Source organism: Camelus bactrianus, chromosome 5 (assembly GCF_048773025.1).
Source record: "Camelus bactrianus isolate YW-2024 breed Bactrian camel chromosome 5, ASM4877302v1, whole genome shotgun sequence".
Classification (NCBI taxonomy): Eukaryota; Metazoa; Chordata; class Mammalia; order Artiodactyla; family Camelidae; genus Camelus; species Camelus bactrianus.
The window spans coordinates 96,834,079-96,855,654 of NC_133543.1; the positions used below are offsets into that span (position 1 = coordinate 96,834,079).

Sequence of the window (21,576 nt, forward strand, 5' to 3'; positions counted from 1 at the left end):
CGTTCTCATTACATCAGGGAAAATAAACTGGGTCAAAAAAACAAAGCCTCGGATAAATGAATTAAAGGCTTGATCATTTTTGCCAATGAAGAATGAACAGGAGTATCCAGACCCCTCCTCCCAGAAGGCCTTGGTTTCTGAATGCACGGTTAGGTCTTTCCCCAGCAAGACAACCCCACTTCCCCAGTTTACTCACTGGCAGCAGTTGGGAGTGCAACCTCAACACCAGTTGAACTAAAGGGAAGACAAACTACTAACTGTCTAGTGATGACCCTTACTGTGGAAAATCGGGAGCTGAATCGATTTCTTGGATGCAGAAGTCGGGGTCCTGTCCCTTAGCCTTGCGGCCTTGACGCCCCAGAACAGGGAGGGATGTCAGCCAGCGGCACCTCCCCTCCCCCCGTCCTGTACCAGAGTCACGGGAACAGCCAAGGCAGGAAGGAGGGACTTGGGGATATGCCTTTCTTTACAGAATGCTGAGGTGAAAACATGGAGAACCAGGGCTGAAGAAGAGAAAACTCTTGTCCAATGAGAAGCTGTGTGTAAGGCTCCTGCTGGGCGTGGCTAAGGCATCTGGAACTCTCCGTGTCTTCCTAGGAAGACGGTCTAGAACTTACAGTTCACTTCTCTGGGGGGCTGGGAGGAGGGGAATACATGAACCTAACTCTTCCTTCCTTCTTAGAGTTAAATAGTTAAAAATGTTTTCATATACAAAGCAGATCCGATCCGTAACTGTCTACGTGGCAACGCCACTCAGTGTTAGCTGTGACTAACATTGGACTCTGCCTTGGCGAAAACTCAAGGACAACAAAATCTTCGTCACTACCCAAAGGTCTATGTGTGTAAAGAGTACTTAGAAAGTAGTGCTTGTTGACAGGATTACTAAGCAAAGAAATTTAAGGCATAACTGGAGTAACAGCAAATGAAGTGTATTTTTCCCTACGAAGCAGTATTAAGGCCTCTGCCAAGGGAGATGCTTTGCAATGGGAAGAGTCTTCCTGCCCCTACTTAACCAAGGATCCCCCAAATTCAGGAGTAAGCTAAAGACTGAAAGCTTTTGAACAGCTAACTACTGACTCTGAAACAATCAAGCTCCAGAGTTTGATTCAAAACTGCCAAAGGTACTCGTTTGATGCTGAAATCAATGAGGCCAAATCTGCCAGGGCTGTGATACGGATAAAATGTCAAATACAGGTATTTGAAAATGAAACATTACTTTGTTTATACATATGTCTAAATCCTAACAACAAAACCCTTTTAAAAATGAGAAACAAAATGTCATGTTTAGGCAAAAGTCTTTTGTGCTTAGTTCGTAAAAAGGTGTCAGAACAGTTTAAAACCAACTGGCTCATTAACAGTAGTTTCGCTTGATTCAACTGCACAGCTCCTAGGCTGTCAAGGTTAGAACTGCAGAAACCCAACTCCCTTCTCAACGTGAAGCGGCTCACTTGCCAGGGCCTCTGCAAGGACCAGGGAGACACGCGCCAGCGCCCCTCCCGGCTGCAGTCCACGCAACAGGGTCACGGGCTGCTCGTTTAAGGCCATTTAAGTGCAAAGCGACACAGGAATCTAAATTAAACAAGCCGCTGAGTTTCTTCTAGGTGGTGGAATAGGGAACAAAGGGGTCTCTACATCCACAAGACTCTGGAACAGCAAACAAAAGAAAATTGATTTCTCAAAGTCCAATAAAACAAAACAAAGCAAAACAAGGAGCTCATCTCTCATTTTCAGAAAGATGAATTATGGAAATTCTCTCAAGTCTATGCAACAGGCTTAATTTTGAACCTTAGGAAGGAAGGAATCTCCTCCCATTTTCTTTCCATATTTTATGCTCTTCAAGTTGCTATTAGAAATTCTTTGAATAGCGCGTCAGCCATGACGCAAAATCATGGAGACGTGGTGGTCCGCTTGCTCTGAGACATCTCTACAATCCAAGTTTTGCATACAGCACAGAACTATAAACAAAAAGGTGAAGCAAACTTTATTTATTTTCAGGTAAAAACATCAACCTGATGAATTATTGCAGATTTGAGAAATCAGCACATAAAACAACTGGACAGAGCATTGCTTACAGGTGCTTTTATCTGTGTCGAGACAAAGGCTGAGCTGTTTGTCCCAAGTGAGCACTGGCAGCAGGGGAAGAGGAGGGTGGAAAAATGAAAGAAGACGATGAACAAAAACTTAAAACCAGAACAAGGGAGAAAAACTTTTTTTTTTTAACTCTGATAGGGAATGAAAGCTGCTAATTTCATTTAAAACCGTACATTAATTCCAAATGTTCTGGCCATAGGATAATAAATACTGGCCAGCCCAAGCTGGAGACCTGTTGACCTACACAAAAGAAATGAATGAGCTCCCCCGTCTCCACTCCAGGGGTGGCTGTTGCCGGAATCGCCATGTAAACAGTCCTCGTGTGTCACGGGTGGGAGGCCGGTAATACCCTACAACTATATTAAAACTAAGCTATAAGAAAAGGCTACCTAGTTACAAAGGCTGAATTATACTGATAATATATTTCAATTCCATGAATTTTAAATTATATCTTAATTTGAGAGAGGACACGGAACAAAAGCTCATGGCGAATGGAAATGTACCAACTGTGGGTATCGTATACAAAGACGGTGTGAACCGCACAGACAGGACAGGGACCAGGGCGGGAAACTGAAGGGAGTGAAAAGCACGTGGAGCTAACCTACCAAACTGTATTTGTCAAATACACGTGAGTTTGAATTTCTGTACTTATGTACAAGAGTTGTCTTTGGAGGAAACAAAACTGCAGACTTAGCTAGATGGATACACACAGCCCAGAATTAAACTGCACAGCGACATTTATTGTTTCAGCCTGGAAAACATCCCTTTTGTAAATTTCACACAGCAAAGCAAGTTAAAAACTTCACTCATCAAATAAATGATAATTTAAACAAGAACTTGCTAAAGAAACCTCATCACAACAATGTTTTAGGGCCGGATCACTTTAAGTCCATGGGGCCATTAATGAATATGAACCAAGTGTCTCTTTTGTAATCTGCAAGCCGTTTTTCCTACAACAAGAAGGCGTAACATGTTTCCTTGACTCAGGTGATACATTTAGAAAAGAAATCATGATTTTTCTCTTTTGCTGTAACAGGCAGACACCGCGTGGCTCGCTGTGATCAGGAGAGATGGAAGGACTGCTGCCCCTCCCGCGCGGCCATCAACAGCTTCTCCCGCATGATCTCAAGGCTTGAATAGTCCGGCAACTTAAGGTAGTTCACACAGGTCATTACAGAGGGCAGGAAGTCATCTGGGTTTTCCGTTGATTCAAATGTCTTCCGGACAATTGTCAGAGGTGGATTCAAGCTCCGGAAGCCTGATTAAGAGGGAGGGAAGAAGGACCAAGCAACTTGGTAAGTTTACAGGGCGCCTGCCAGCGAGCTCAGAGAAAACAGGCTGTTATCCATGAGGAGAACTGGTCTGGAATCACAAGTGTGGACACCCTTTCTTATCAACCATCAGAATACATGACACCGCTCTGCTTGCAAAGTTACCACACGCAGGTCTTCTCTCTTGCTTGGCAATCAAATCTGCACGTTCAAGACACACCGAGTGTATGGGACCTGGTACCTGCTTTATTTACCACCAGAGTCACTGAATAACATGGAGGCAAATAGTTCTTTATGCTTTCCTTTGCTTTTAAAACAGAGTACCAATTCAACTCATATTAGGATTCATTTCTGGAAAAGACGGACTTCTGAATACCTTCTCATTTAAGTCATCTAAGGGTTAATAATATACAAATGACTGAGAATTTGACTTTCATGTAGAGCTGCAAGCCGCACTGCATGTACGTTACTGATGTGTTTAAGACAATCCCTATGAATCTCCTTGCCAGTGACAGCTCTTAATACACTGCAAAACTGAGAACTTAGGAACATTAAGATATTGCAACAACGAAGAGGAATTGTAAGTCAAATAAACCGTATCCTGCTATTGGTACTGAAGTTTCTCTCTCTGTCTCACACACACCCCTCCACACACCCCCATAGCAACAATAAATCAACAGCATACCCACCTCCAACAGGCAATCTTGGGCTACCTGTCACAAACTGGAGAAATAACCTCTGCTGCTCATTATCAAAACTACTGAGAATCTCAAACAAGAACTTCACAGCCCGACTACAACAGAAATAAATACACCAAAATTATTTCATCATATTAACATAACAGTGTGACGCTCGCAATTAGGTAGACTATCAAATGTAAATATGATTACATATGAATTCACATTATAATGCACTCAAATCAAATTTGTTTCTGTTGTTACAGTTGGAATTCAAATGGAATGATTACAGTTGTAATGAATACGACTTGTTGTCTGGGATCGTACAGATATTTCCATTTTACTGCACATAAAAACGGGCTATGGGGTCACCCCAGGATTACCTGCTTTTCCTCCCCTGCTCCCCACCGCCTGCCCATTTTCACAAAAATACTTGAGAAAAAACCTCCCCAAACCCTTTGGGTCCTAAAGTTATAGTCTTGAGAGAAATGAAGCCAAAATATCAGAAAGCCTCCTTTAATAAGTAAACAAAGCTAAAAGTTTGTCTACACACGCACACACACAGTTATCACCAAATTCTTCAATATAAACTGGACAACTGGCAGCCCCAGGGAGTACCTGTCATGCGTATAACCGTGGTCTGGCCTGCAGCATTCCATCAGCGTCTTTGCATCCCAAGTGTCCGCTTTACTGCCGCACAGGAGCTGGTCCAGCTGTGTGTTGAAACAAGGGCCACAAATTACTAACGACACAGCTGCACAGCTGAGTGACAGTGCACACCACATGCTCTGTTTTGTGGCGTGCGATCCGAAGGTCTACAGAAGTCCAAAAACTTCTGGGGGAGAATATAGCTCAGCAGTAGAGTGCACGCTTAGCATGCACCAGGTCCTGGGTTCAATCCCCAGTGCCTCCATTAAAATAAATAAATAAGAAAGCAAGCAAGCAAGCCCCCAAACTTCTGCTTCGCACGCTTTATGTGATGCGCTCTTCTAACAGATTTGTAGATTCCTTCCCCTCTTTGGTTGCACATTAACACGTGCCCTGTCCATCTGCAGGAACAAGGTCCTAGAGGAGCCTTTAATCTGAAACAAAACATACCTGAGACAAACCCCTGATACGTTTTCTTAATTCTTGTCATTTCTTTAGAGGCTTTAACTTGATAATCTACTTCTAACCAGGGAGATTTTATAAATCCTGCCTTTCAGAAACACAAGGGCACACAATAATGGGAGCCAAGATAGAGAATACTGAGCTGGAGAGAGAAGTGGGAGAAGAAAGCTGGACTGAGACACGGCAAAGGAGTAGGTTTTCACACTGTAAAGAAAGGCACTTCCGTGCCACGTGGTTCTCCGGGCTGTCTGGACCAAGCTAGCCATTAGAGAACAAGTATCAGAAAGCAAGAAATGTTCGTGCGTCCTTGGAAAACCTAACATCTGTTTCAAATTAAATTACCTTTTCCCTGGTTAACCGCCCATTTGCGGAGCGACCACACACAGAAAATCCACTCAGGACATGAAGTCTGGTGTCTACTACGCTGCCACTCACTGTCAGGCACTTCATGTGTCTGGTTCAGTAACAGAGATTGTGCCCGTTTTCTAAATGGGCCGGTCAGAGCAGACACAACAACTTGGATAAAGCCACACAGCTAAGTAGTGGCGACCAGCATCTAATTCCAAAAGCAACACCTGCTGAGACAATTCCAGGTGACACTGACACGTGTCACTAAGTACCAAATCAAAGTGGACGTGAAAACAATACTTGGGATTAAAATGATAAGTCATTCAAAGATTTCCAGATTCAGCCAGAAATAAATGTGTAGTCTAAAGCTAGCATTCAAAAAAGAAACAGAAAGGTTTCCAACCTGGAGAAACCTAACATCTTCTAGACCCTTTCTTTGACATCTCACTATCAGAGAGTAGTTCTTTGAGATTCTTGTTGCACTTATAAAGATGGCCAGGAAAAACCATGCATAGCTCATTTATTCCACTCTCATAAGTGTTCTCTGTGATTCTGGCAATTAGATAATTTGCAACATTTCCTTAAAACGTCAAGGACTAACCTCCATCATAAAACAACTAATGTCTCGTCCAACCCAGAAAGCTGAGTTTAAAAATAGCAAGTGCAGCCTCCCCGGTTCAGGACTTGGGGCCCACGGCTCTCCCTGCAGCCCCCAGGGGACAGAAGCCTAAGTCCCCTCTCCCCCAGGAGCACCGAGGGCCAGTGGACAAGGATGCTATGCTTAATCCCACACAGACCCCATGCTCTACTATTTACAGTATATTTAATATTTATCTAATACAAAATATGAAATTTGTATTTAATATTCTTCCTTGCTAGGAGATGATCTTCTCTTTCACAGCCACCCTCTTGCTCCCAACCCCCCACCTTTTTGTTTGTTTGCAACAATGAGATCTCTGACTAAACAACATAGAGATAACCCACAAAGATATAAATCATAGGTACAGAACTAGAAACAACCATTTCTTTACACATAGACTACTCACTTCTTCCGGATAGAAGTACTGAAGATGACTGAGGGGAAAGACTGATTCAAATCCATCTCTGAATGAATCAAATTGCCTGGAAACACCTTCATTTAGTGCCCAGAATATAACCAGCTGCAAAAAGAAAAGTCTTTTAAAACCTGTGACAATATTTCAAATTTCTTTCCCATTTGGTATTTGGCAAAGTACAGTGAATACATCCTTCCTCAGCACTTAAAAAACAGTCTTTAAAATATCTCCCAGAAAACTGCATAAGAGATCATTCAGGTCAACTTCTAATCCAGGGGCTTGCCAATAAGAAAAAGTAAAAAACACCAGATACATTTATATTTAGTGTGTTTCAAAAATTCATTTACGTAAAATCTCTACGGTATAGAGCTACATGTTACCTTACCAGATGAGAAGCAGATGAGACTTTCCCAAAAGAAAAAATTGTTACTGAGAATTAAAGATAATGGTTCAAGAGGCACAATTACCAACTGGTACCTGCTTTTAATTTTTAATGTGCAATTTTCAGTTCTAAGTACTACCAAATTCTTAAAACCCAACAATTCAGCAGTATGTGCCTTCAGTTAGATAAAGAAACTGTGGAAGGCAGTAACGTGAAACTGAGGGGTATGAGGAAGCATTTGTTATTGGTCCAACATCTCCTAGTCATCAATAACTGACCAACCCTTTGGGGTCAGGAACAGAGGACCTACTGAGATAAAAATGAAAACAACAGTGTTTTGTTGACAGTGAAACAAGCATTATTACAAATCAGTTCCAGAGAACCTTAATCTGGAGTTAACTCATCATTTACCAGTTAGATGGAAGGTGAGCTTTCTCAAAGCAGGCGGTACAAGAACACAGTCCTGCTGACCTTTCAACGAATCGCAGAGCTATTAGGCAGACTGTCAGGCAGACTAAATAGTACGTGAGATCCTTCCCTCTCTCAAACTGAGGAGACCAGAGCTGAACATTTTCAGAAGTTCTACCTAAAATTCTACAGTAAGTTAGAGGAAAAGCAGGTCAGGTACACATGGCGTTTGGCTTGAACCCAGTGTTCTTTTCATTCAGTGTCAGTCATAAACCAAAAAAACTTTTCCAAAATTAGTGATAATAAAGACTTATATATACGTTGTAATTCAAAGTATAATTTGTATTCAACACAAAATTGTTTTTCCTAAATTTAACAAGCAGTCAAGAACCATGAAAGGCCTCATGAAACCCATAAGTGTGTGCACGTGCGCACATACCTCGAGCGTTTAAGGCAACTGGGTCAAGTTAGGTGGACTGACAGAAAGGTAGAAGTGCAGGTGAGTGGGAACACAAGTGATGGCCCCTTTTCACTGGCTTCTTCTTAAACTAACAAAATGTGATGTTGCCAGATAGTATTCAAACTTGGAAGACAGAGTTCGAAGTCACATAAGGGATTGTGAACTACAGGACATGTTCTCTCAGGAGCAAACAGGAGCTAAGGCCTGGACAAGCGGACGTCATGCAGTGGTCCCGGTGTCAAAGGTCTCACAGAGTATGTGCGGGCGGCCACGGGACACACGCCTGGGCTTCACGGGACCGTCCACTCCCTCTCCCTGCCAGCCGTCCACCCAGGCCAGCCCCGCCGCCCTACGTACTCTGAGGTACTCCTCTAGGTTGTGGATGGTGACGGGTATGTCCTTCCCTCCTTTCTTCAGCTCGATGTTAGGGAACCCTGGCAGAGTGAAGTCCAATCCTAGATCTTCAACTGAGCAGCCGTTCATAGTCAGGGTCTCTAATGCATATTGTAGACTCTCTTTGGTCTAAAAAAAGGAGAGGGGAGGGGCTGTCAAACACAACAATCCACTCAATTCCATCTGTGTTTACAAAATAAAAGGTATGCTCATCAATTTTCTGGGTTCCTTAGTTCATAGCCTGCTTTTGCAGCATATTTTTTTTTCTTTTTCTGACACAATCTACACAAAAATAAGTCAGTGAGATCACATAGGCAATAATCTTAAATGCTTGAGAATCCAACTATTTTAATATGAGAAAATAAGACTGCTTGCGTGTTCCTCCATAATGAGATGTTTGCTACTACTCAATCTGACCATATTCAATTAGATTTCACAGGACATAAGAGTTTGCATAATGGTCAATTTAAGAGTCTAGTCTCTAGAGCCGGATAAACTTTTTATAAACTCTAGGCTAATCTTAATGAATCCAATACACGTACAGAGCAAATACTGAGTAATGCAACACAGGGAAGAAACTGTAAACACAAATGGTGCGCTATCTAGTGAAAGTAAGTAATCTTTTCCTCTGCAAGCTCTAGTCTAAGGAATACCTGGAGACTCTGCAATTACTGTAGGCCTAGCATGAACAAACTTGTATTCACACAGCAACAATGCGATGAAAAAGGTTCCAACAAATCCCTAAGAAAAGTCAAGTCCTACTCTAAAGACAAATGTTAAAAACAGCTGTATTATTCACTTTTTAAAATGCTTAAGATTATGAACGGCTTACATAAAACATTATTTCTTTTAGACTAAGAATCGAAGACCAACATACAAAACTGCAAATTGTATCTGAAAATGGGAGTGTCCAGTACAGGAGGAAGAGGGTAAATGAATTTCTGAACTGAAGATGCCTCTGTGTGTGACGTTCCGAGAGGCTAAGCAGTCAAGGTGCAGAAAATCAGTCATCTGGACAAAAAAAGACTAAGTCCTAGTTACCAGTAAGTTCTTACAGAGGAAACTGCTGCTTAGGATTCCAGGTAATGCAAAACGCAGAAGAGGGGGCAGCGTTATTGGAGATGGAGGTCTAAGAGCGCAGGCTGCAGAGGGCACACAGCCTCGGCTTGCCCTCCAGCCCCCCACGTTCTAGACACGGGCCCCTGGGTGGGCGACTCAAACCACCTGCCTGGGGTCTCTTGTGTGTAAAGCAGGGGTAACAGAAACAGACAAATCTCACAGCAGACTAAGTGAATTTACATGAGGCCCTTGGCACAGTGTCATGCGTTGTACCTTAGTTCCATTTGGGGGTGGGGGTGGGGTGCATTATTTATGTAAAAGATCATCTTAAATAAGATTATGTAGTTTAGTATTTACAAAGCTGGTTAAGCGTAAACCTAACTGGCTCTAAAAACCCTAAGACAATAGATCTTATATGAAAAAGATGGACTTGACCCCTGTAAACACCAATTTCTCTTAATAAACATTTCCCCCCAAATCACCAATATGAAAAATTAATTTTCCTACAAATCATCATCTTCTCTGATAAAATGGTATTTTAAAACCTCATCTACTATAAGCTCCTCTCCACCTTATTAAGAGAAGTGGCAATTGCACGAGCTACAGAACTTTACTCTTACCTTACACAATTTATAAAATGAGAGATGGTTTAACACTGGACCACGTCACCTGCCCTAGTATGAAGACCATACGCCACTGTTTTTTTAACACAACTTTGTTTTCTTCCATTGTCAGATACAGAACCACTAATTCTCTCAGACTGAATCAAATAATTTTAAATTTTGTTAATATATAAAGAATATACACTAATGATATAAATTACTCAAGATCCATGAGCTCTAACAGAGAAACCTCAACATGTGTTAGGAAGAAATAGACACCCAGTATTGACCTTTAAAAATATCTTCCTGAGATCTCTCTAGAAACAAATGGACTGTTCCTAAATTAAGCCATCTTTCCAGAAAAATCAATCTGTCTTGAGCACAGCATTATTGATTCAAATGCTCACTAAAAGAACTCAGGATCTGCCCAGATACACAATGTCCATGTAAAATGTGATAAGCAAGAGCCCTGTGGTTTTGTTAGGCGTGTATTTTATTTGCTAATCAAGCTATTTGTTCATCACCTGTTGTTATTATAGGTCATCTTACCCAGTGTAAAATCGTATGTTTCAGTTATTATGAGGAAAATCTGAACTCTTCTAATATAGAACAGTAACTAGACCAATACAAAGCACTTAAAGCCCTTCCTACAGTAAGAAACTGACCCATGTGACTATTTTCTCATTTTTTAAACCTACCTGAGAATTTTTTTTTTTCTTAATTGGAGGTACTGGAGACTGAACCCAGGACCACTTGAGCTATACCCTCCTCCCTTACCTGGGATTTATCTTGTTCAAGTCTTTTCTTCTGCCTGACAATGTCTTCTAGGTGATACACCGATCTGGCTACAACTGGGTCAATGTCAAACAAATCATGTGATGTCAGCGAAGTTTCCTGCCGCAGCATCCATTTATAAAAAGGTAAGCCCAGGGGAAGGTCCACCTAAAAGGGAGATGCAAATATTGTAACAGTCACACTAAGCTTCCAGAATTGCCTCTAGTGACACTTTAAGAGTTCACCTTAAAAGGACAAGGAATCTCCAGGGAAAAAAACATATGCAGGAATGTTCTCTCTCATTACTGTTTCTCCCATTTAAACTCAATTTGAGGCCCTGATATTGTGAAAAATTTAGGACACTGAAGAATCCTATCTAAACACTGACCCTAAAAAGGAAGTTTTCAACGATGGTCATATACTCTCCATAAGGACCGCAACACCAAGAGATGCCTGGTGGAATCTTACTCTATTTTGGGCCAAGGAAATTCAATTCCACTTTAGTTTGGATTATTGCATATCTGGCAGCAAGAATTTAAAAGATCCAATAATTATCATTAAAATAAAAAATGGAACTTCTAAAGTAACGGATTAATAGTCCATTTTTCAGCAACATGAGGATTGTAAGCTTGTGAATTTGACATCAAATGAAAATATCTTATACATACTGACAGAGTATCTCAGAAAATATAAGAGAAAATGAAGAAAAATCCAGAAATATTCAAACCTCTGTAAATACTAATTTCTTGGGTAATTTTTACTACTGCACTCTAATGGAAATTTACTTTAAGTACATGTTCATGCTTTCCTACTGAATTAAAAATCTAATGTCAAACACTTAAAAAAATACGTAATTAAAACCACCCCTAACGTTGCCTGATTCTCTGAGCCCTTTACTAAAGGAATGGTCCACAGACTGGTACTTAAGTATCACCTGGATGCTGGTGAGAAAATTTGGAAACTTGGGCCTCACCCATGAACTGCTGAATCAAAACTGGCTTTTAAAACAAATTCTCCAAGCAATTCATATGCACATTAAGGTTTATGAAGCACTGTTTTAAAATACAGCATAAAGTGCAGGGGATTAAGGTACTGTCATAGAACACAGGTACAAAAAAAATATCATAGAAAAGCAAGTAATTCTAAACTTACCAATCTGAAATCCATGATAGCCTTGGCCATTAACTTTCCTAGGAAGCGAAACTTCATCTTAACCTTTGCGATGTGAGCTGGCTTAGCTGTCCTACCAAAGGGAAGCGCAAACAGGCCTTGGAGGTTTTGAATATACTTGGTCCCTTCTTGGCTTCCTATAAAATGAGTAAATCACCAAACTTCAGGTGCTATTTCCCAAAACAAGACAAAAATCTGCGAATTATGAACATTAAAGACATTTTATATTCTCAAAATCAGATAGCAGATCACAGAATGAAGTCCTCTAGAGCTGGAAGGGCCTCCTTTATTTGATAAACGAGAAAACAAAGGTGGAAAGAAATTAGGTCAGAGCGCCTGGCCCTCTACAGTAAGTCACATACATTTAATGCATCCTAAGGGCCTTTTACCTGATCCAAATAGCACATTAACGAGCTCACAGATTAACATTACCTTTCGGATTGCTAAGAGTTACTTCTTCCCCTCTCCAGAGACCCAAGTCAGCTCTCTGTAGTTCCTGAGATACAAGTGCATAAAACTCCAGTGTAGGCCCAAGACCTGTGCCAACCTACACAGGAACAAAAGCAGATTTCACACTTTAGAATTTTTTTTTTTAACCTGCCGACCTTTTGGCAGTGTGGATACTAACAGCAACTGTTTATCAGGATGTATCAGACTGTCCTGACTGCATCCCTCAGTCCTGGTCACCTGGAACAAGAACTAGCAACCCCATTACTGCCTACTCCCTTTGGCCCCGACGCCTTAATTGTCCGCTTCAAGCTGTGTAATGACAAAAGCACCCTTATGGCTACAGACCTTGCCCTCAGGGACTAGGAGGTACAATCTGGACTGGATCCCTTTCCCATTCTCTCTTTGGTAAACTGTCACCTGAAACCAGTTCAATGTCCACTCCTCTTGAGAAGCCTCTTTATCTGCCCAGTTCCTTTGCTCCCGTCCTTTAGAACTTACATTTTGGCTACTTAAGTACTTATCACATAACACTGCCATAATTTCATTATGTGCTTGCATTTTTCACTTGAGGGTAACCTTAACTCATCTTTGTGTCCTTTATAGTGCCTGGGCACACTATTTGCTAGAGGTTTGTTGAATAAAACATGAAAAGGGAAGGTCTGAACCCACGCCAGCGCCCGCAGGGCTAACTTGGCTTCAGAGAGTGTGTCAGTACTTCTTAAGACCCAAGGTACACTGGGCTCTCCGAGAGCTTGACCAGCACACACACGTGGGGTGAGTGTGCCCCTAAGATTCTGACTTGGCAGGTCTGGTTTACAGCCCGGTATTTTTAAATAAGCTCCAAAGGTGACTGCACAGCTGTGAATATAAAACCCCTCCTCCATGAGACACGTGATCCTGGGCAGTAATCTCAACCTAGTTCATGTTCCATCAAGGTCCTATCAGCTCACACCATAAACTAGATATACAACTAATGACAAGTTAATACCACAGTTTATAAGCTTAGTCCTGTCCAGAAGGCTGTATTTCACTTACTGATTATTTGCAAACAATGGGCATTATTTTACCATTCTCACAGTTACCTTTAAAAAGTACCCCCACTAGCTTACACGATGAGATGTAGTTTACTAAATGGTTAACTGTAACTTTCCAAGCAGAGACCTGCCTGGACCTGGTGATGATTTCCTGACCCACCTCCATCTCTCTGCTGGTGTTCACGGCTGTAACTGGAAGCAGCATTCAACTCATGCTGCAGCCAAACCTTGGAGCCATCCGCGCCTCTTCTCTTTCTTATGCCCCACATAAAAACCCATCGTTAAACACGGTAAGCCCCACCTTCAAAATATGTTCTAAACTGGTTACCATGGATACATTCTTATCTGGTCCCAATGCTAGAGCCCCCTAAGTGGTCTTCTGCCCTAGCATTCTCAACAACTCACATCCTAGTCTCACAGTGTGAGTGATCCTTCCACAACCCAAGTTCCTATCATTCCTCCACCCCTTCCCAAGGCTTCCCATCTTGTTCAAAGCAAAAGCTCAAGTCCTTAGCTCAGCCTGCATGTGCTATGTGAGCCCCGACTCCTACCTCCAGCCACTTTGGAATCCTGCCTCAGGGCTTTTGCTTCTCTTTTCTTTTAAGAGATAGTCTTTCCCTTAGACAGTAATGACTATTGCTCAAATGTCACCTTATGCCGCCCTATCCCCTCCCCATCATGCTCTTTTTTCTTTTTGTATATGTATACATATTTTATTGAAGTACAGTCAGTTTACAATGTTGTGTCCATTTCTGGTGTACAGCATAATGCTTCAGTCATACATGAATATATACATATATATATATATTCATTTTCATATTATCATCATAAGTTACTACAGCCTTGAATTGAATCTAGTCCCCTGTGCTATACAGTATGAACTTGCTGTTAATCTATTTTATATGTTAGTCAGTATCTGCCAATCTTGAACTCCCAATTTATCTCTTCCCACTCCCTTCCCCTGCTTGTAACCATAAGTTTGCTTTCTATGTCTGTGAGTCTGTTTCTGTTTTGTAAATAAGTTCATTTGTCTTTTTTTTTTTTAGATTCCACATATAAGTGATATCATGTGGTATTTTTCTTTCTCTTTCTGGCTCTATCTTCTTATTTTGCTTTATTTTTCTTCAGCATACATTTTAACATATGTGTGTACATTGTGTCTGTGTGTGTTCTGGCCTCTCCAAACTAAAAGAAAAATTCCAGGACAGTAAGGACTTTGTATATTTTTTTTCTACACTGAATCCTAAGCATTGGAGGAAGGCAGAAAAAAGAGGCAAAAAGACAAGACTGCAGTAACTCCTGGTATCCATCAGATGGTGCTTTAAAGCCAGTAAATCCTTTCTCCTTTTAGCACAATAATCCCAGGCTACATAGAAATCATAGATCAGAACAGCCTATTTTCTTCATCCAAATACTGTTATTTCCAAAGGTAAAATGGACTTGACTTAAAATAGTAAATGACATGGGCACCACTGTAAACACTTTCATCAGAAAGTCTCTGTGAGGGTGGAAGGACCAGGCCATATCAGCTCTGGCAAGTGACCCCTACACTGGGCTGGTCAGCAGCCTTGTAGATCAGCCTCATTTTTTCAGGTAACTTCATTCTCCCCAGCTACTCCATGAAGAAGACAAGTACTCTGGTATTGCTTCATTTATTTTTAAAGGAATGTAGGGATACAAAATCCACGCCCTAAAATGTCTCTTTGGCATGCGAATTATTTAGAGCTAAAAACAATCAAGGCCCAAGACTCAGGAAAAAACTTTGACCTATCCTCTCACTGCCTAAAAGAACTTAGATAAAGGGTTTGTTCCTGGAACAGAGAGCTATCACCATAGGTATCTGCAAAGAGTATGGGTAGGTATGTGGGGGAAAAGTAGGCCTAGAGATCAGAGTCCACGCTGTGTCCCATTGTCTCTGGTAAACAAATATTTGCTAGGCCAGGCAAACACCTGCTTTTCTGACTCTTTGTGAACTGCCTTCCTTCCCTTTAAAATCTCAAACCACTACCCCCAACAACTTCTTGTCTGTGGCTGAAGATGGTATTTAAGATGAGGGCTTTGGCCATTTGGGTGAGTTACTCAGACCTCCTGGGTCTCTCTTTGTTTCATTTTCTCCTGTTAATCTGTCTCATGTCAATTTCTGAGACCAGCCAGAAGAACCTAGAAGGATAGAGGAAAATGTCTTCTTCCTCCTCAGAAAGGGAAAGCATAAAGCTCTAGGGGAAAAAAAAACAAAACAAACAAACAAACAAACAAAACAGAGAAACAAATAAGTCTGACAACTTGTCTTACTTAAAACTTTGAGAGGAAGTCTTTTTCTTTCAAAAGCTAGTGCTTATATACTAACATACACCATGTAACAGGTTATGCTATGTTTACATATTTTAGCTCATTTAATGAGTCTAACAACACGAGGCACATTTATTATGCCCTTTGTTGGGATATCACTGAGGAGTCTACATAGCTTGCCCAACTTTACACAGCTCTAAGTGGCAGGACCAGGCTCCACAGTCCATCTTCTTAACCTTGTACCATCCTGGAGGCTGGGTCATTTTAAGCCCCAAACTTGGGGGGCTTAGGTGGTTTTCTGAGCCCAGAAATTAATTCAGTTTTTTTTGCTGGCTTACCAATGATCTCTACTCAAGAATGGAGCCCATTTTGTTCTGACATTTTGCATTAGGACTCTTCTAGAGATAGTCTGAAAGCCTTCCTGGTGGCCACCAGCTGAACTTGTATGGTTGAATCTGGTTTACAGCCGAAGGCCCTATGCATATGTAATGCCAGCACTCTTCCTGACCTCTCTTCCCCAATGAAGTCAGCTCATGGAATCTTTCCCAGAGTTATCAGGTAAGAACCATCAATGAAGATTATAAAATCATGATTTCTGTATCAGCAATTCAATCCTGGCCTGTGGAACAATCAAGCGTGATGCTATTCTGGAACCTGCTTAGGATTCATGTAAGATGTAGTTTTGAACAGAGGTTTGAAGGATGAGAGAAAAAAGACATTCCTGGCAAGAGAAAAATACGTTGGAGGGAAAAAAAAAAGAGTACAAAAATCATGTTTAAATATCCAAGCAGACCAAGTTAGCTAGAGCAAAGGTCTTACAGTTTTATGAATAAGAAATCTGGGCATGTAAACATGTAAGAACTGCATCCTCTGAGCAATAGGCATGATCAGGGTATATTCAAAAGATCCAAATTTCTTATCCCAGAATTCAAAGTCTCCATTCCATCTGCCTCCCCTCCCATCACCTCCAGAGCATTTACTTCCGTCTGCTATTCACCACCAAGCCTGATCCTGTTTAAGCCACATTCTTTGGCTCCTTAACTCTCCTCCTCTTTTTCACTAAGGCCTAACTCAAGGGCTTGCTTCTCCTCATGGCCTTCCTCACACATTCCTGGGACAGTGCTCCTTGTCTGAAAGGCTCATTCACTTGGTACCTACACCACTCACTTGCCACACCCATCCGTACCTCTGTCCTGTGCCTCCCCAACTACACTGTGACCCTTCAAGTGCAGGAACTCTGCCATCACCCAGACCTCTAGCACACTCTATACTTCCCAGTCCACAGCTACTTAAAACTTTTCAATTTGATGACTGAATGCTGTTGCCTTCTCAAAAGTCTTAACAAGGGGGAGAAAGCGCTTAAGAAAATGAGTAAAAGACCAAAGTCATGATTAAAATTACTTGGTTAACTATAGATAGCATTGTAGATTAAACTGCTAAACCTGTACAGTACTTATCATGAGCCAGACGCTGTTCTAATTCTTCACAATACGAACTCAGTCACGACTCTGAGGTTGTACTATATACTCACATTTTATAGATAAGAAAACTGAGAGGCAGGGTTGTTAGTAATTATAAACAAATAATTGGTATAATGGAATGCTTGGAAATGTCATGTCCATTAGAGTTTCAAAAGTCCAAAAACTTAAGTTTTGTCTTAAGAAAAAATTAAGAGGAAGAGGAAGGAAAGTATTCCCAGGAGACTCAATACTTCAGAGTCATAATATATAAAAAAATCATTATTATTTGAATCTTTTGGTGTACAGGCCTGGCTATTTAAAAGCATCCCAAAAGATCAGAAGAAAAGTAAAGCTGTCTTCTTTCATAGATGACATGATTGTCTACAACATGGATCAGCAAACTACAGCTCAGGCCTACTGCCTGTTTTTGTACAGTCTATAAGCTAAGAACAGTTTTTATACTATTAAATGGTTGAAAAAATTCCTAAATATCTCACAATGTGTGAATATGACTTCAAGTTTCAGCGACCATAAATGAAGTTTCATCGGAACACAGCCATGCCTGTTCATGTTTGTATTGTCTAGGCCACTTTCACTGAAGCGTCAAAGGCAGAACTAAGAAGCTGTGATGAAGACCAGATGGCCCTCAAAGCTCTTTACAGAAAAGTTGCCCAAGCCCCATGTCTACAATAATCCTACATAATCTATTTAAAAGTTTTTAGAACCAATTAAATTTATCAAGGTCACAGAAAACACAGTCAGTATACAAAAACTAACTTTCTTCTCTCAACTAACATCAGCTGGAAATTGAAAAGAAAGAACAATATTATTTTCAACACCATCAAAAGACATGAAATGTTTAGAAACAAACTTAATTAAAATACGTACATGAGAGACCTCAGACTTCAGTTATGGAGCACACTGAGAGAAGTTAAAGACCTAAATTAGTGAAAGGCCACACTGTGTGCATGGACTGGAAGATTCAATACTGTAAAACATCAATTCTCTCCCAAACTGATCAAGATTCAACATAATCCTAACCAACATCCTGTCTGTAGACACTGACAAGCTGATTCTAGAATTTATATGGAAATACAAGGGGATTGAGAATAACCGAAACAACTTCGGGGGAAAAAAAAAACAAACTTGGAGGACTCACACTACCTGGTTTCAAGACTAACTATAAAGCTCCAGTAATCAAGAGAGTGTAGATTAATAAAGAAAAACAGAAAATCCAACAAACCTGAGCATTCATAATCAAATCATTTCCAACAAAGGTACCTGAGGTACATCAACAGGAAAAAGCATGGTCTTTTCAAACAAATGGTGCTGGAAAACTTGAAAAGCCTATGTTTGGTAAGAGGGGACTGTTAATCCTTACTTTGTATTATACATAAAAATTAACTCAAAATGGATCATAGGCCTAAATTAAGACCTGAGTGGGGAAGGATATAGCTCAGTGGTAGAGTGTGTGCCTAGCATGCACAAGGTCCTGGGTTCAATCCCCAGTACCTCCATCAAAACCAAAACTAAAAATAAACAAACAAACCTATTACCCACCCCTCAAAAAGTAAAAGACCTCAAACTATTAAACACATAGGAAAAAAATCTTTGAGACCATGGGTTAAGGGAAATTTTATTGGGATACAAAAAGCATAAACCAGTAAAAAAACAAAAAACAAAAAACAAAAAACACAAAACACTGATAAAATGGATTTCATCAGAATTAACAACTTCTGCTCTTTCAAAGATATTTCATAAGGAAATAAAAACATAAACTACAGACTAATAGAAAAATATTTGCAAAACACTTATCTCATAAAGAACTTGTATCCAGAATATATAAAGAACTCTAAAAACCTCTGGTAAAGCAAAACTCAGTGAAAAAGTAGGCAGAATTCTTGGATATTTTTCCAAAGAAGATACATGAGGGCAGTAAGAAATAAAAAGATATTAATCACCAGAGAAACGCAAATTAGAATTACAATCAGATATCACTATAAACCTACCAGAATAACTAAAGTTAAGAAGACTGACAGTAACCAGGTGTTGGTGAACATGTGAATCAACTGAAATTCACATACTATGCTACTGGTGGGAAAAAAAATGGGAAAGCTACTTTGGAAAACAGTTTGGTGTTTCATATGAAGTCAAAACATACCTTACCAAGTAACTTAGCAATTCAACCCTGAAGTTTTTTACCCAAGAGAAATAAAAACATATGGCTACACAAAGACTTGTACACAAATGTTCACAGCAGCATTATTAAGCATAAAAAACTGGAAACATCTCAAATGCAAATCGACTGATGGTTAGATAAACATATGACAGTAAGTCCATAAGGGACCATTACTATTACTCAGTAGTGAAAGGAAACAAACTGATACACGCACCGGTTTGGATGGACCTCAGAAGCGTTACACTCAGTGAAAGGAGAGAACACAAATGGCTACGTACTGCATGATTCCATTTATTATGATATCATGAAAAGCCAAAACTGTAGGGACAGAAAACAGATCCGTGGTTGCCAGGGGCTGGGGACTGACTGCAAAGTGGTCTAAAAGGACTCCTTGTGGTGATGAGATCTTTATCTCGATGTTGTAGTGAGTACAGGATGCAAACATCTGTCAACTCTTAGACTGTGTATCCTAGGAGTGTTCATTTATTATGTGAGTTGTATCTCATTTTTTAAAAAATGCAGTTTAAACATTTTGAAAGTTATGTTTAAAACCTTTTACTTTATCAACCTAAAGACTACACAAACATTTGCTCTTATGTAGGGGGAAAAAAACCCATCTTTTATTATGCAATTTAAGCTTAAAAGATGGAGAACTTAGAACAGATCATTCAATAAAGAACAGAGTAGATTCCAAGTTTTGAGATAAATTTCCCAATTGTCTTGTAGAATTTCACAGCACCAAGAAGCTCTAGTGACATCAAGAGTACAAGTCAAGCTAAAAACTGTCAAGAGACTAAGAAGCTCACCTCGTTTTCATACTGGATTTCCAACATAGCCCGTGAGCTGCCAAGATCCTGCATCACAGACTCCGCTTGTTTCAGCAGCTCTTCTCTGTTCACAGTACGCTGCAAAGTCCAAGTACACATGTGAGGAAACTTTAATAAACAGACGGCATTATTTCTCTCAGTGCAAAAAAAAAAAAAAAATCAATTCAATTGTTAAAAATTATTTCTTAAAAAAAAGCACATCTCAGAAAAAGGTCTAAGAAGAAGCTGTAGTGTTACAGAAATCGGCAGCATCCTGGTGAACATGAAGAAAAGCTAGATGTGAGTGTAATTATCATCTTGAGCCCACGGCAAACTCAGAAAATTCAAGTTGGAAAAGAAAAGACCTTTGTAACCTTGTCAAACATCAATGCAATTCAGGGTGCAGCTCCAGGAAATCTCGCTGGGTACGTTTATAGTCGGATGATGGAGAAATGGGTGTGGAGGTGACAGGAGAGCTGGAACCTACGGGCTCTGACCTGCACAGATCCTGTAAGCACTACTACAGACATCTACTAATGAGATTCGTGGTGATGAGAAAGATCTTGGTAGATTTTCAAATGCTGCCAACACCTTGTTTATGAAATCCAAATGATACAAATAAAGACAGGAGGCTTTAAATACAATGTTTTTTGTTTTGTTCTGTTTTGCTTCTCATTCTTCCCACTTCCCCTTTTTATGTCATTACTAATGGGAGACTTTTGGAGATAAAGTCTTTAGGACTACAGCCTTGAACAAGAATCCTCAGATGAACAGAGAAGTCCTAAGTATAAGGCAGAGCAGTGTCAGAAGAGTAGGTCTGGTCTCTGATGGAAATGGCCTGGGGCTGTGTGGTTTCAAGCTATCAGTGTGGAGCCAAGATTAGAAGCACAAGATGAAGTCAGCAGCACCAGGGCTGACTGGTCTAGAGACATGAAATACATCAAGGATTTTGTTAAGGGAATGAAGTGGGTCTGATTAATTCTACCTACTGCGTAAAGGATCAATTATAAAAGGGAGATATACTTTGAGTTCTAATTTAGAAAGAAAAGGAAGGAAGCCTCAGTAAAAGAAGATTCTTTCTTGGAGTTATGGAGACTACAACAGAAAAACAATTGTAGAAATCATTACAGAAACTGCGGGGAAAGGACTCTTACTGGAGGATAAAGAAGAGAGCCCATGAAATTCACAGGGCAATACGGCTAACACAGGTAATAAAAAGAGAAGCAACACAGATGATAAAAGATAAGGGAAGAGATGACTGTGACTAAGACAAGCCTCTAAACGAACAGGGATAATGAGATGCTCCTCATTTCTAGTTTTATTATTTTGAAAACCTCAGTTTAACTTATCTTTAAATACTTTTGGGAGAAACTTACTTTTTTTCTATCCAATCTAGGTGCAACTCTGCTATCTTGAGAATCAGACTGGTTGATTTCTGGGTTGGTATCAAGTAATCTTTGCATTGCTCGGTCCCGATCAAATGCAGTTACATAAAAAAGCATTTGCCGGGTATCAAAAGGGAAGAAAAATGGGCTGTAAAAAGATGCAATATAAATTT

General features: G+C 40.3%; 1 protein-coding gene across 17 annotated transcripts in view; it reads right to left on the bottom strand.

Moving 5' to 3' along the window:
• Positions 1 to 1,964: 1,964 nt before the first annotated feature.
• TRIP12 (thyroid hormone receptor interactor 12) overlaps positions 1,965 to 21,576 on the bottom strand; it is a 132,737-nt gene continuing 113,125 nt past the window's right edge. For all 17 annotated transcript variants that reach the window (XM_045517427.2, XM_074364446.1, XM_074364448.1 and 14 more), the window contains 10 exons: positions 21,395 to 21,551; positions 20,019 to 20,117; positions 12,233 to 12,347; positions 11,783 to 11,937; positions 10,634 to 10,798; positions 8,160 to 8,324; positions 6,544 to 6,657; positions 4,658 to 4,752; positions 4,052 to 4,155; positions 1,965 to 3,349 (listed from right to left, as the gene is read on the bottom strand). In XM_045517427.2, the coding sequence (XP_045373383.1) occupies positions 3,153 to 3,349; positions 4,052 to 4,155; positions 4,658 to 4,752; positions 6,544 to 6,657; positions 8,160 to 8,324; positions 10,634 to 10,798; positions 11,783 to 11,937; positions 12,233 to 12,347; positions 20,019 to 20,117; positions 21,395 to 21,551 (1,366 nt within the window). In that variant the 3' untranslated portion in view covers positions 1,965 to 3,152. The remainder of the gene's footprint in view (positions 3,350 to 4,051; positions 4,156 to 4,657; positions 4,753 to 6,543; positions 6,658 to 8,159; positions 8,325 to 10,633; positions 10,799 to 11,782; positions 11,938 to 12,232; positions 12,348 to 20,018; positions 20,118 to 21,394; positions 21,552 to 21,576) is intronic.